This window comes from Paroedura picta, chromosome 17 (assembly GCF_049243985.1).
Source record: "Paroedura picta isolate Pp20150507F chromosome 17, Ppicta_v3.0, whole genome shotgun sequence".
Lineage (NCBI taxonomy): Eukaryota > Metazoa > Chordata > Lepidosauria > Squamata > Gekkonidae > Paroedura > Paroedura picta.
In genome coordinates this window covers 6,863,321-6,875,846 of record NC_135385.1, presented here as the reverse complement: position 1 = coordinate 6,875,846, position 12,526 = coordinate 6,863,321, and the positions used below count along the sequence as shown (strand labels likewise).

General features: G+C 57.8%; 2 protein-coding genes across 4 annotated transcripts in view; one reads left to right on the top strand and one right to left on the bottom strand.

The window, feature by feature from the left end:
• Positions 1 to 1,083: 1,083 nt before the first annotated feature.
• EMP2 (epithelial membrane protein 2) overlaps positions 1,084 to 12,526 on the bottom strand; it is an 11,892-nt gene continuing 449 nt past the window's right edge. For both annotated transcript variants that reach the window (XM_077317013.1, XM_077317012.1), the window contains 4 exons: positions 5,180 to 5,298; positions 4,361 to 4,451; positions 3,373 to 3,519; positions 1,084 to 2,847 (listed from right to left, as the gene is read on the bottom strand). In XM_077317013.1, coding sequence (XP_077173128.1) covers positions 2,663 to 2,847; positions 3,373 to 3,519; positions 4,361 to 4,451; positions 5,180 to 5,257 — 501 coding nt within the window. In that variant the 5' untranslated portion in view covers positions 5,258 to 5,298 and the 3' untranslated portion in view covers positions 1,084 to 2,662. The remainder of the gene's footprint in view (positions 2,848 to 3,372; positions 3,520 to 4,360; positions 4,452 to 5,179; positions 5,299 to 12,526) is intronic.
• The window catches only part of LOC143827451 (uncharacterized), a 20,729-nt gene continuing 10,950 nt past the window's right edge, over positions 2,748 to 12,526 (top strand). For both annotated transcript variants that reach the window (XR_013227318.1, XM_077317015.1), the window contains exon 1: positions 2,748 to 2,940. Coding sequence is in view for 1 of the 2 variants with exons in the window: in XM_077317015.1 (XP_077173130.1) it covers positions 2,901 to 2,940 (40 nt within the window). In the remaining variant the exon portion in view is untranslated. The remainder of the gene's footprint in view (positions 2,941 to 12,526) is intronic.

The window sequence follows — 12,526 nt, the reverse complement described above, 5'->3', positions numbered from 1 at the left end:
GGCGGGGCAGGGCGGGGCACGGGGGCTGCCTGCCGAACGTGCCCTGTGGGGAAGGGAGAGTAAAAACCCAGAACCAGAGAGACAGTGAGGCTGGCAAGGGGGAAGGAGGAGGAGGCGTTGGCACAGGGGTCCCCCAACACGGTGTCCCCTGACCCTCTTCCTGGTGCCTGCCGCAGGTGTTTCTATAAAACGGGCAGGGCCTGGAGGGGGTCTTGCCTAGAGGGGCTTCTGATTGGTCTTTGACGGCAGGCAGAGTTTTGAAAAATTACTACCAGGGCATCTACGACAGCTGCCCAAGGTTAGAGGGAGGGAGGCGTCCCTGGAGCTATTTATTTGGAGGGGTTTCAGCCATGAAAGAAGAGGTCTGGCTGCTTCCATTCTGGTCCGTTCCGGTGGTGGAGCGACTGCTCAAGAGACAGGTGTCGGATTCCGTGGAAGGCCTGCGATTTAGAGGTGCGTGGGAGGTTTTCGTGGCCCAGAAGGGCTCCCCAAAATGCAGCTCTTCGGGCAGGTTCTCTCAACCAGGGTTTTGTTTCCCTTGGGTTTCGTTTCTCAAACGGGTGGGAGTTAATTGCTAATATATATTTTTAAAATTTGTTAAACGTTTATCAGGTGATTATGGCCATATATGTTGACGTCGACCCACCCACCCCCTCCGCAAAAGGGTCTGGGCAGGGTGGGGAGGGGAGGGGCAAGTAGACAGCTGCTGCCTAACCCTATCCTGTACGATGGCGCCTCTTCTGGGGTTTCTCAAAGCCTGAAGGATGTTTCTGGGGTTTCTCAAGGGTAAAACAGTTGAGAAAGTTTGAGGCCTCCAAAGAATAGCCACAAGGGAAAAGCTAATTCTAGAAATCGACCACTGGGTCCCACCCCCTGTATTACAAGGAGACCTCTCCTATTTCCTGTGTCCTGGGGCTCCCTCTGTCAATTCTGTGACCAAAAGGGTTTTAGCAGCATGCGTGTTTACTTACAACTAGGAAGCGCATTAAGGACTTTCTGAACGGAGCCGTTTGTCGGCGGACGAGGCTAATTTGGGAAGACGGGATGAGGAAGCCGCCTGTGCTTTTCGGTGAGTACCTGGCGGTCTTTTTGTGTGTGTGTGTGTTAAGGCAAGGAATGTTTTGTCTCTCCAAGCCGTCTTGGAGAGCTAAATGAAAGCAAACTTCCCCCCCTCGGGTACAGCCGCGGGGCCCTGTGGGTCAGGACCTCGGACAATCGGGAGTCAATATTTGTGATGTGAACAAGCCCCCGGGCTAATTGGGGCTTCGTCATCTCAACACAAAGCAATTTGAGCTGGATTTGAGAGCCGCCTCCCCCCCTCCCGCTGAGGTTTGCCTTTTGGAACGAAGAGGCCCTCTGATACCTTCTGTTTGCTTTTCTTTTTCCTTAAACTGGGGAAATATCAAGGCAAAACTGAAAATGTCAGAGCAGAGAGGAAGGCGGAGGGTGGTTTAACGCATTTGATCTGCATTATTCTCCAGGCGTAGAGTCAAAGGGCAAGTTATTGGTGGGGGGGCGGAGGGGGGGAGACCCTTCAATGTGAGGTATGCTTTGCCGAGAAGGCCTGACACGATGGCTTAGAATGAGGAGGGGGGGCATTAATTCCCTTTGACCCCTTGAGGGCTGTTCAGTCCTTTCTCATTGCCAAATACCCACCGGGGTCTCCCCACCCCCCACCCACCTCCACTGCCGATGAGCTGGCTTATGGGGAGGGGGCTTGCCTGCAGCAAAGCTGACACCATGGCACGGTCGCTTCTGGCGCTCACCAGAAGTTACGTTACAGCGTCCCTGGCAATGTGGGACGCTCTAGTAGTTAGCCAAGAACTCTATGATCAAAACCGACTTCTCCTGTAAGAGTTGTTGGCAAAGTACTGGAGCGCCCCCACGTAGCTGGTGACACAACGACATCACTTCCAGCGCACACAGGAAGTGCTGTGGCCGGCCTAGGCCTCTCGGCCGTAGTACATCCCTGTGCATTTTGGCCCGGTGGAGGGGGGGGGGAGATGGAGGGAGCTTGCAGCCCTGCTCAGCAGCGCTTTCCACACAGCGAACTGGCAGGCTGGAGGGTGGCTCCTTCCCTCTGAATCCCGGAGCCAATTCCCAGTCGGCCGCTGCCGCCCCCAGCCATGGCTGCAGGGAGTGTCTTGCCACCTGACGTCCTGCCTGCGTTGGCATTCAGTCGCTAAAGCCTCCGCGGCTGGCAGGCTCGTTTCCCCCAGCGCCGTGAACTCGGAGCGCTGAAGGATTTGTTTTTATTGCATGCGTCTTTCGGTTTATACCCCTCCCGGCGTGCCGAAACGTGGGTGTCCCGCTGGCTCTCTCCGAAGCGTAGGCCCCTCCTCCCTGGCCAGCTCCAAGCCCTTCCGTCTATCCTGCCTTTGGTTAATGCCTAGTACAGTTGCGGGAATATTTGAGAACGGGGCCAGGGAAGAGTGTCGCTCTGGCTGCCCTTTAAAGCCCTCCGAGCCTGCCCAGGGAGCCGGGGCGTTCCAGTCCCCCCTGCCTTTCCCCTCTTCTCCCAGAGTCCTCGCTGTTTCAAGCCAAGATGCCAAAGCAGGGTGGGCGGGGGGGTGGGGTGGGAGAGCCACGGGCGAGAGAGAACGCCGCCCCACGGAGCCCCTCCTTGCTATGTACAAGCGCGTGACCGGAATGCTGCCGCCTCTTATTTGCGCTTCCTCAGGATGAGGTACATGAGGCCGCTGACGAGGGTGAAGGCGAACGCGATCCAGGCCAAGATGAAAGAGTACCCAAACTGGCCGCTCTCTACGTCGAAGGCGTACATGTCCCCCTCGTGGAGGCCTTCGTGCCTGTCGGTGTAAATCGAGGCCGCGATCATCACAAAGAGACCTGCAGAGCCAAGGGGGAGACGGTGGAATCAGTGCAGGAGGACACTGGAATCGATGCGCATTGCGTACGGGTACCGGCGAATCTCAGCTTTGCGTGAGTCACTGTTCACTTCTGCAGGTGGAGAAGCACAGGGGGCCTCTGGGTGGGGGTGGGGGTGGGGGGGGGTCGAGGCTTGGTGTGAATTGCCCCTGCACCCTTTCTGGTATACATTCTCGGTAGGGGTGGGGTAGACGGTATTCAAAAGGGTAATTGGCTAGCGAAAAGTGCCCCTTTAGATAAGCAGGCCTGCTTCGGACCCCCGAGGAATCCCAGGGTCACGGTACGCCATGAGTCAGCCACGCCCCGTTGGCCCTTTCCACCACCCCACCCGCAGGGGGAGCGCGGAGGGAACGCTTGTTGAAGCAGCCGGTGGGGAGCGCTGTCAGGAGGGGACCGGCGAGCCCCCTGGGGAGCGAGGTCTCCTGTTTTGGTGCCAATGGTGCCCCGCCCGGCAAGCACCGCAGGGGAGGGGGGACGGTGACTCACACGAGAGCAGCTGCATGCCGGACGTTAAGACGAATCTCTCCCCTTGTTTGAGGCGGAAGAGCTGGAGGATGAAGGCGCAGAAGGCCAAGCAGCAGAAGATGGTGGCCAGGATCATGGTGGCCTGCATCGTCTGGATGGCGGGGTAGTCTGTAGAAAGGAAGAGAGGCCGGCCCGGCATGGGTGAACTGGCCAGTGTCTCCGGGGCGGAGGGACATGGAGACGGACCGGCCCTTTGGCTCGAGGCTTGTCAGCGGAGAAGAAGGCGGGCTGACTTTCTTTAGAGCAGGGGTAGTCAACCTGTGGTCCTCCAGATGTTCATGCACTACAATTCCCGTGAGCCCCTGCCAGCAAATGCTGGCAGGGGCTCATGGGAATTGTAGTGCATGAACATCTGGAGGACCACAGGTTGACTACCCCTGTTTTAGAGGACAGGGTGTAATCCAGCCGTGACTGCTCTTTGGAAACCGCTTCCTCCTTGGTGCTCATAATGGCTGCCCCACACAGGCTCTCCAGCCCCTTTGAGGCCCCGGTTGGGAGGAGAAAAGGAGGAGGCGAATAGGCTGGCAGCGTGAAGACGTGGCCCCACACTGTTGATGTATGCTGCCACCTTAGCCGTTTGTTTTCCTGCTAACTAGCGGGCGGGACTTGCAAAAAAAGAAATTTCTCCCGTTAAGTTTGCCTTCTGAAGACCCACCTGCATCCTGCTTCCTACAATTAAAGGCGCTGGCTTCTTGCCAACGCCCCAGAACCCGCTTCCTTCGAAAAGAACTTTCCCAGAAAGCTGAAGAGATCCCGTTCCAGCCCGTCCTCCGTTTGTGCTTCCACTCGGCACCGCCCACGTTCCAGAAGCCCTTGACGGGCGCCACGTTTGGGGACCCCCCTCACCTAGATAGAGCCCGCTGGCAGCTGAGCCAGGAGGCCAAAGAGCCCTTTGAGTCGGCCCCATCTCGTCCCTCGGCTCACGGGGAGCTCCTGCAGGACGGCTCACCTGGGAATCGCTCGTCGATCGTCGTGCAGTTGGTTTCATTGGTGCAGAGGAGCCAAAGGTCCGTGGAGAAGTCATTGCCGACCCACCAAGCCTGCGAAAAGAAAAGCAGAAGGGGGAATCGATCGCAGGAGTCTGGAGCAGGAAGGGGCAAGGCAGCGTTGTCAGTAGAGCCAAGAAGAGTCCCCAGCCGTGGCTGGAATCGCTGCAAGGAACTCTGACGACTGGTGGCTACGGTGACTGAAGTCATCTGGATAGATGAGCCAGAGCCAGGCTGAAGGAGGGTTGTTCAAGACTTAAGACCCTCAGAAGAGCCGTGCTGCGTTGGAGCAGGGAGGGTCCACTTAGCCCAGCCTCCCGTCGCGCCCACTGGCCAACCAGTTCCTCTGGAGGACCAGCCACAGGGCAGAGAGGCCTGAGGAGGAAATCAGAAGAGCCCTGCTGGGTCAGACCAGGGAGGGTCCATCGAGTCCAGCACCACGCAGCAGCTAAACAGAGAGCCTGTAGCAGGGCAGAGAGCCCGGGGCCTTCCCCTGAGGTTTCCTCCTGGCCCTGGATTCAGACGATTAGGAGCCACTGACAGACTTATCTTTCATGAGTCTACCGAATCCCCTTTTAGGGCTGTCTATTCCTCTGGCCCTCACGACAATCTATCCCCTTTCTACAGGTGGGAAAGTTAAGAGGGAGGCACCCAAACGCCAAGCAAGGCTAGGAGAAGGATGGCCACGCACCTTTTCATGCTCCTGTTACACCTCCGAATACCCCCCTCCCCCGGCCACCCCCCTCTCCATGCAGACCAGGGACCCGGGACGCGACACTCACGCTGTCGATGGTGGCAATAAACAGGAACGCGGCGGAGGTGATGTGGAAGAGGATGATGAAAGCGAGCAGGATCAGCATCCTTGCGCAGGGTGGAGAGCCGCCTCAGACGCAGACCGAGCCTGTCGGGACGCAAGCGGGAGATGCGGCCGGTGAGCAGGAGGGACGGAGCCTGCCGTGCCCTGGGAAGTCACCCCGCAGTGCACCGTTTCCTTTTGTAAGAAGCGACCTCCCTCGCTCCTTTGGCGTGGCCCCTTGCGCGGGCAAGGCATGAATTTTCAAAGGCCGTTGAGCCAAAGGCGCAAACAACGTCGGGCCCTCCGGAGGGAAGGAAGGGCCGCCCAACGCCAAACGGCCACCTCTGCCCGCAGCTGCGACGCTCGGATCTTAATATTCAAGCCCTGGCAAATTGCGCGGCGCTGCCCAAGGGCGAGGCGATGCTCCCCTTGCGACGCGCATGATTTGGAAGCTCATGCTTAAAGATGCTTCCCGGAGCTGCGTCAACGGGACTTCGCAGGCAGGTGGCGACGGGCTGCCGACTGGGCGCTCCGGTTTGGGTGGGGCGGGAGGAAAAGGGATTGGAAGAGGAAACGGAGTCAGCGGAGTCAGGAGTCTGAGGCCTGCGGCGGGCTGCAGAGGTGGGGTCCGGCCGTGGCCGGAGGGCCCGGTGTTGACCTTAGAAGGGGAAGCTGGTAGGACTGGAAAAGCCGGGCCGCGCCTCTCCAGGGTCTCGCCCTCCCTCCCTCCCCGTTCGGCAGGTCCACGCCTGCATCCCTGTCTCTTGTGTTTGTCTTAGTTTTCAAGCCAGCAGATAAAACACAGGCCGGGGGGAGGCTTTGGGTAGCTCCGGGATGGAGCTCTTGATTTTGGGGCAGGGCTTGGGGAGGGACTTATATGGGGTATGATGCTATAGGGCACCCTCCAAAGCAGCCGTGTTCTGGAGGACAGCTGTAATGGCGGGAGACCTCCAGGCCCGACTTGGGAACCCATGCAAGCCCTGACTGGACGGCACGAGATGCAGCTTCCAGGTGCAGGGGCAGTCTACCAGAGCGATGGACCTCTTTGCCTCAGTGAGGAAGTATCTATGATGGTTAAAAGCCCTTGGCCTTTGGGCAGACGTGTTCTCCGCTCTGAGCATGAGTCAGCTCATGAGAAGCCACTAGGGCCTCCATTAATTAATTTATACGCTGCCTTTTTTCTCCCGTGGAAGCAGGGCAGCCACGCAGCCAGTGGATTTCCTTGCTGGTAAGCAAAAAAGCGAGGCATGTCGGAGCTATAATAGTCTCCTGATTTATGTCTACGCCAGCAGGCTCTGGCGTGAAGCTGTAGAGGCCACCCAACCTCTGGTCGCCCTAGGCCCTCCATTTCTTGCATACTCGATGGTATACCACAGACCCCCGCCACCCAGAGTGCCAAGTCTACTGGGATTCTGGGGAAGATCCAGCCCCACCTGGAGGTTACGCAACATAGAAGGAGCCTGGAAGCTGGCAGGCCTACCCCCCACCGGCAATGGAGGGGTCAGATCCATGCTGACATAAACCAGTTGGCTCTCATGGATAACCTGGGGAGACCAGATCCTTTCAGAGCTACGTAGCACCAACCCTGACTAGTATTTGGATGGGAGGCCTCCAAGGAACACCAGGGGTCATGTCATGACAGAGGGAGGCCACGGCAAGGCACCTCCAAATATCCCTTGCCTGCCTGGCCAGACGGTCCTCGGATTTCCCAGCTGCACGACACACAAGCCTTACGATAAAGGAAATAGCCAACCGTGACCAGCCCTGTTCTGGTTTCGGAATTGCCTCTGGGGTGCGAGAACCAGCCCTCCAAGCGGGCCTCTGAGGAACGGACGGTTTAAACGCGAGAAAGACATCAGGAATGTGAACTGGGAAGGAAAGGAGGCACGCCACTACTTCAAAACAGCTTCCGTCCGTCATTCCCAAACTATTTGCAGGAGAATGATTCCAGAGTGTTTGGGGCAGGCCTGAGACGGGGAGGGAGAGTCTGCACTGCCTCTCCGAACAGTAAGGCCTGGATTTGCGGGGAGATGGAAGTCCTCAAGAGAGTTTCCCAAACCAGGATGGCATCTTAGACATCTGGCGTCCTTTCCCTTCTCCGCGGACCCGTGGGGCTAGTTCGTCTCCTGGAATTCCCTGGAGCAAATCGGCCAGGAAATCTCAGAAAGGCCTGGCCCGATCCTGCTAGCCTCTCGGGATGTTTGGGAGGTTTGCAACCTCCAGGCGGCAAATAGAGGCCTTCCGGGACGACATCTGAGCCCCGAGCAACAGAGATTAGAAGAAGAGTTGGCTTTTATTCGCCGCCTGAAAGAGTTTCAAAGCACTTTCCCTTCCTCTCCCCACCACAGCCACCCTGTGAGGTAGGTGGGGCTGAGAGAGCTCTGGCAGCTCTGTGAGAACAGCACTATCAGAGCCGTGACAAGCCCAAGATCACCCAGCTGGCTGCCTGTGGAGGAGCGGGCACTCCTGCTCCGTTGCCGCTCCCTGTGGCAAGTTCCTTAATCCCCAGAACTCCAGTTACTCCCTAATTCCTGCCACCTTTGGGATGGGCGATTGGCACCCGTCTCCCTCCCTGTCAGGGCGGATGACAGATAAGTCAGCGGGGGAGTCGATGGCCTCCCCGTCTCCTTTTGGGGAAGGATTGTCTTATTGTGCAAACTCTCCCCCACCCTTGGGTGCAGCCAAAGTTCACGGCTAAGGTAGCTCTCTGTTGTGGGTAGCTTAGGGCTGTTGGGTCCCCCCCGGCCCCCGGGGTGGGAATAGGGTTGCTAGCTCCATGGCTGGGAAGATCTGGAGCTCCAGTGGGGGCACAAGGCCATAGAGGACCCCCCCGCCCCCAAGCAGCTGTTTTCTCCAGGGGAGCTGACCACTGTAGTGCGGAGAAGAGCAATCATTCCAGAGAGTCCCCAGGCCCTGCCTGGAGGTTGGCATCCCTAGCATTCCACACCCTCCAGAGTTAGGGTTACGGTGGCTGGGATTAGACATGGCCCCCAGATGGACTCAGGGGGCGTGAAACAACAGGGCAAATTCTGAGCCAGCCCAGCGGCACTTTTAAGGCCAAGAGAGCCGAATTCCGGAGAGAAGGTTTCGTGGACATGCAGACAGACGCTTCTATCCAGAGTCAAGCTGGGTTGGTCGGAAAGGTGTGCATGCTCACGAAAGCCTCATGCTACGCTGGAGTCAGATTTCCCAGGCAGGCCAGGTGCATTTTATATTTCCCTCCTCCTTTCAGACCGTTCTGACAAAACCATCTTGAAGGGGGACAGATATTGCTCTTTCGCCTGGTCAACAAAGAAGCAGCTGGCTTTTCCTACCCGGAGGAGTCTCTAAGCAGCTTCCAGTCGCCTCCCCTTCGTCTCCCACAACCTGGGGTTGGTGAGGCTGAGTGAGCTCTGAGAGAACTGGGACTGGCCCAAGGACACGGAGTCGGCTGCATGTGGAGGAGAAGGGGGGGGGGAATCAAACCAGAGGCCTCTGCTGTTAACCAACACGCCAAGGAAGCAGCTGGTTAAGTCTCTTGTATTAATTATGGCCACCCCATTGAAATTATCCACCTCTCAAGCAGCTTTGGGATTTTATTGTATGTAGATAGAAGCCGTGAGAACTCTGGCAGTGTGTCAGTCTGGGCGGATCTACGATGACAACAATATAGCCCAAGTTAGACCTGTCTCACCAGATCTCGGAAGCTGGGCTGGGCCGACCCCGGTTGGTCTTGGGAGCGGAGCCACCGAGTGCTTGGCTGCTACACAGAGGCAGGGGACAGAAAGCCACCCCTGGTTGTGTGACTTGGCCTGGATGGCCCAGGCTGACCTTATCTCAGCCCCGGTTCATGCTCGGAGGGGAGACCACCAAGACGGGCAGTGCCAAACCTCCTCTCTTCGCACCCTGCTTTTTCCTACCGAAGGCGTCTCTGAGCGGCTTCCGGTTGCCTTTCCCTTCCTTCCTCCCCCCACAACAGACACCCTGTGGGTGAGAGAGCTCTGGGAGAACTGGGATTGGCCCAAGGTCACCCAGAGGGCTGCATGTGGGGAATCTAACCCGATTTCTTTTCGCCAGCTCTCTTCGCACGGAAAGTTTTGCAAAGGCAAAACGTCCCCCTCTGCATGGTCTGCATAAACCCATGCGCACGCTTAAGCCACGCCCTTTTCCGGTCCTGCCTCACGGGGTGGCACGGAAGTCCGGCATCCTCAGTGGCTGCCCCACAACTCTGCAATCGCACAACTTTGCAATCACCGGTGGCTCTCGGATGAGCCTGCCGCCCGGGGGATGATTCGGCTGCATGTCCTGCGGGTGGCGTCTCCCGCATTTTGCTCAAGGGCCCCGAGGACATTTGGGCGGGCGCGTTCATTCAGGCATTGGAAGCTGTGCAGCTAGTTGGAGAGTGTCCCAGCGCCCTGGGGCAGGGGTAGTCAAACTGCGGCCCTCCAGATGTCCATGGACCACAATTCCCAGAAGCCCCTGCTGGCAGGGGCTTCTGGGAATTGTGGTCCATGGACATCTGGAGGGCCGCAGTTTGACTACCCCTGCCCTGGGGTCAGTTGGGCATCCACCCTCGGCTACCTCTTCTGCCTCCTCCAGAGGTCCAGGGCCTGGCAGGACCTTCTCAGTGGTGGCCCCGAAACACCTTCCCTCGCGACGCCCATTTGGACACACGAGCACACCAAGCGGCCCTCTGCTCCATCAGGACATCGACTATCAAGGTCAGGCGGCTGGTCTCCTCAGACGGGCTGCTGCTCTTGTGGGCCTCTGACGTGGCATCCCAGCATACCCCGTTGCTCCCTGCCTGGCCCTTTTAACGGGAGATGCTGCCTGGGATCGAACCTGGGACCTTCTGCAGGCCAGGCAGAGGCTCTGCCCCTGAGGAAAGACCATCCAGGAGGTTCTAGAACTGGGCTGCTGATTCGGTCTCTGAGCTTGGCTGGATGTCGGCTACGTCGTAGGGACGACCTCCGTTTTCGTTCCCTTGATTAAAAATCTGCAGCTCCGTTTTCGGTCCCTGCCGATTTCCGGGCCGCGCTTTTTAAAACAGCCCGGTTGTGATTGTTTTTTTTAACCGCCTTGAGAGCTTTCCCGTAAGGAAGAGAAAGCGCTGGGGGTCAGGAGCCGGGGCAGCCCTCTGTGTTGCGTGAGCGGCAGCCCCTCCCCGATTCATTTCAGGCCCCGGAAAACGGGGGAAGGCCCCAGGCCCCCCCTCCCGCCCGTGCCGGCCGTCGAAAAGGAAATAAGAGGGTGGCGTGCCCTCCTGTTCTGGCAAAGCGCCTCAAGGAGAGGCGCTGGCAAGACGCTGAGGTGGTCAAAACACTTGGCACCGAGGGACACTCCCTGGCGTCTGCTTCGGGGCTGGGCCAGGACGCATTCCTGGGACCCAGGCTCCAAAGGGGAGGGGGCATCGGCCTGGAGGAAAGGGCTGCCAAACAGAAGGGTTCCCGAGGCAAGAGACGTGGTCTGTGAAGAGACCCTGGACTCCCACCCAGGGCTGCCCTTGCATAGCTCCTGGGAAATGCAACGTGTGAATCCCCTGCGCTAATTTAACCTTTGGTCCCAAGGACGAGGAGCCCCCAAAACCCCCCTCACAAAGGCACCACACATTAGGGCATGCCCATCTCAGGTGCCAGGGTCAGGTAGCCAACCCCCCGGGATTGCCTCATGTCCAGATTAGAGAAGAGGCCTGCTTTGGGGGGGAGGGGGCATGATTTATTTATTTATTTATTTTTATATTTATATGCCGCTGCTCTCAAACGTCTCGCAGCGGTTTACAAAGGTTCATAAGTACAATAAAACCCCGTAAAAAGCCATTAAAACACGATATCACGATGGCGGATAATAAATATATAACCCACTCCCCTCCCCCTCCCCCCGTTCAGCAAAGGTCTATCACTGCCTATTATGCCCAGCAGAAGCCCCCTCCCCTCCCTAAGAACTGCTCTCCCCAGACCTGTAGAATCCTAGAGTTGGAAGGGACCTCCCGGGTCATCTAGTCCAACCCCCCGCACTTTGCAGGACACTCACAACCCTGCAGGACACTCACAGCTGACTCCACCCCTCAATCCCCAGGGATTTCCCAACCTGGAGTTGGGAGCCACTTGGAGGGATGGGGGTGGATTTTCTGGAGTCGCTTGCAAATCGCTCCCCTGGTGGGGGAGGAATCCGTTTGGGATTCAGGGGAAAGAGGCCGTTTGCGTGGACGGGAGCCTAGCAAGATGTGCGATTGGGATCCAGGAGAGGCTTAGGGGCCCGCGTGGTTTTGCGTGGCCTGAGCCTTCAGAAGTCAAAACATCAAAACACAGCCTTGACTCTGAACAGCTCACATCCCCAAACTTTAGTCCCTGCCTGTGCTCCTGGATCTGTCCTGCTGCAAGTTGAGAGGCCACGTTAGTCTTGAAGAACCACACCGTTTGTGGCCGGGGAGGAGCTTTTGGGAGACCCAGCAAACTTCTGAAATCCCTCCTTTCTCCAAGACACGAAGGCAGGTGGACTCACGGAAGAGCCGTACCTGAAGAAGGATGCTGGGACTCCCACATGCTCCTCCCCGGCCCCCAAATTTTGCTAGTTCTCCTGGGTTCTGGCTCTTTCCTGCCGCCCCACTGCAATCCAAGAACAGATAAAACCCGAGAATCCACTGGGGGTGAAGCCACCCCCCAGCCCCAAACAATGCCCTCCAAACAGGGAGCAAGGCGTTCGCCAAAGATCTCCGTCCGGCCCACGAGGGGGCAGCCGAGAGTCAACAGGATTTTTGAAAACCCTTCAGCCAAACCCTCTTAACCCTCCGTGGGCCAGAGGGCCGCTCTTCTGTGCCAGGAAAAAAAAGAGAGAGAAAAGAAATCTCTCTTTTAAAAGTTACTCTCGGGCTGCTTCTTGCAATGCAGCCGAGATAGCTGGGAACCTTTGGAAACAGGAAAAGTAAATATATATATATATATGGGGGGGGGGGTTTGCAGAGAATCCTGCTCCCAGCCCACACCCCACACTCTCCTCCTTTCTCAAGGTGGGGGCCAAATTATCCCCCCCCCCCTCACCCGGACTGAGTCTCCCTCCTCTTCACTCTGCAACGATAAAAGCTCTTTTTTGGGGAATGGGGAGGGGGCTTGGAAAGCAAGCCCTCCCAAGAGAGCTGCAGAGAGCAGTCCCGTCGTCCGGCTGTTCGTTCTGGAGAGGAGGGGATTCCCTGCTTCGTCCCAAATTGCAAAGATCTCCCTCCCCACCCCCCAAAAACATCCCCTCCGTTCTTCCTTGACTTTGCCAGCAAAGCCCCTTTCTTGGAGAATTCCCTCTCCCCCCCTCCCCTGCCTCCCATCTGGCTTCCAGATTCTCCCTGCTGAACAAAGGGAGCCTT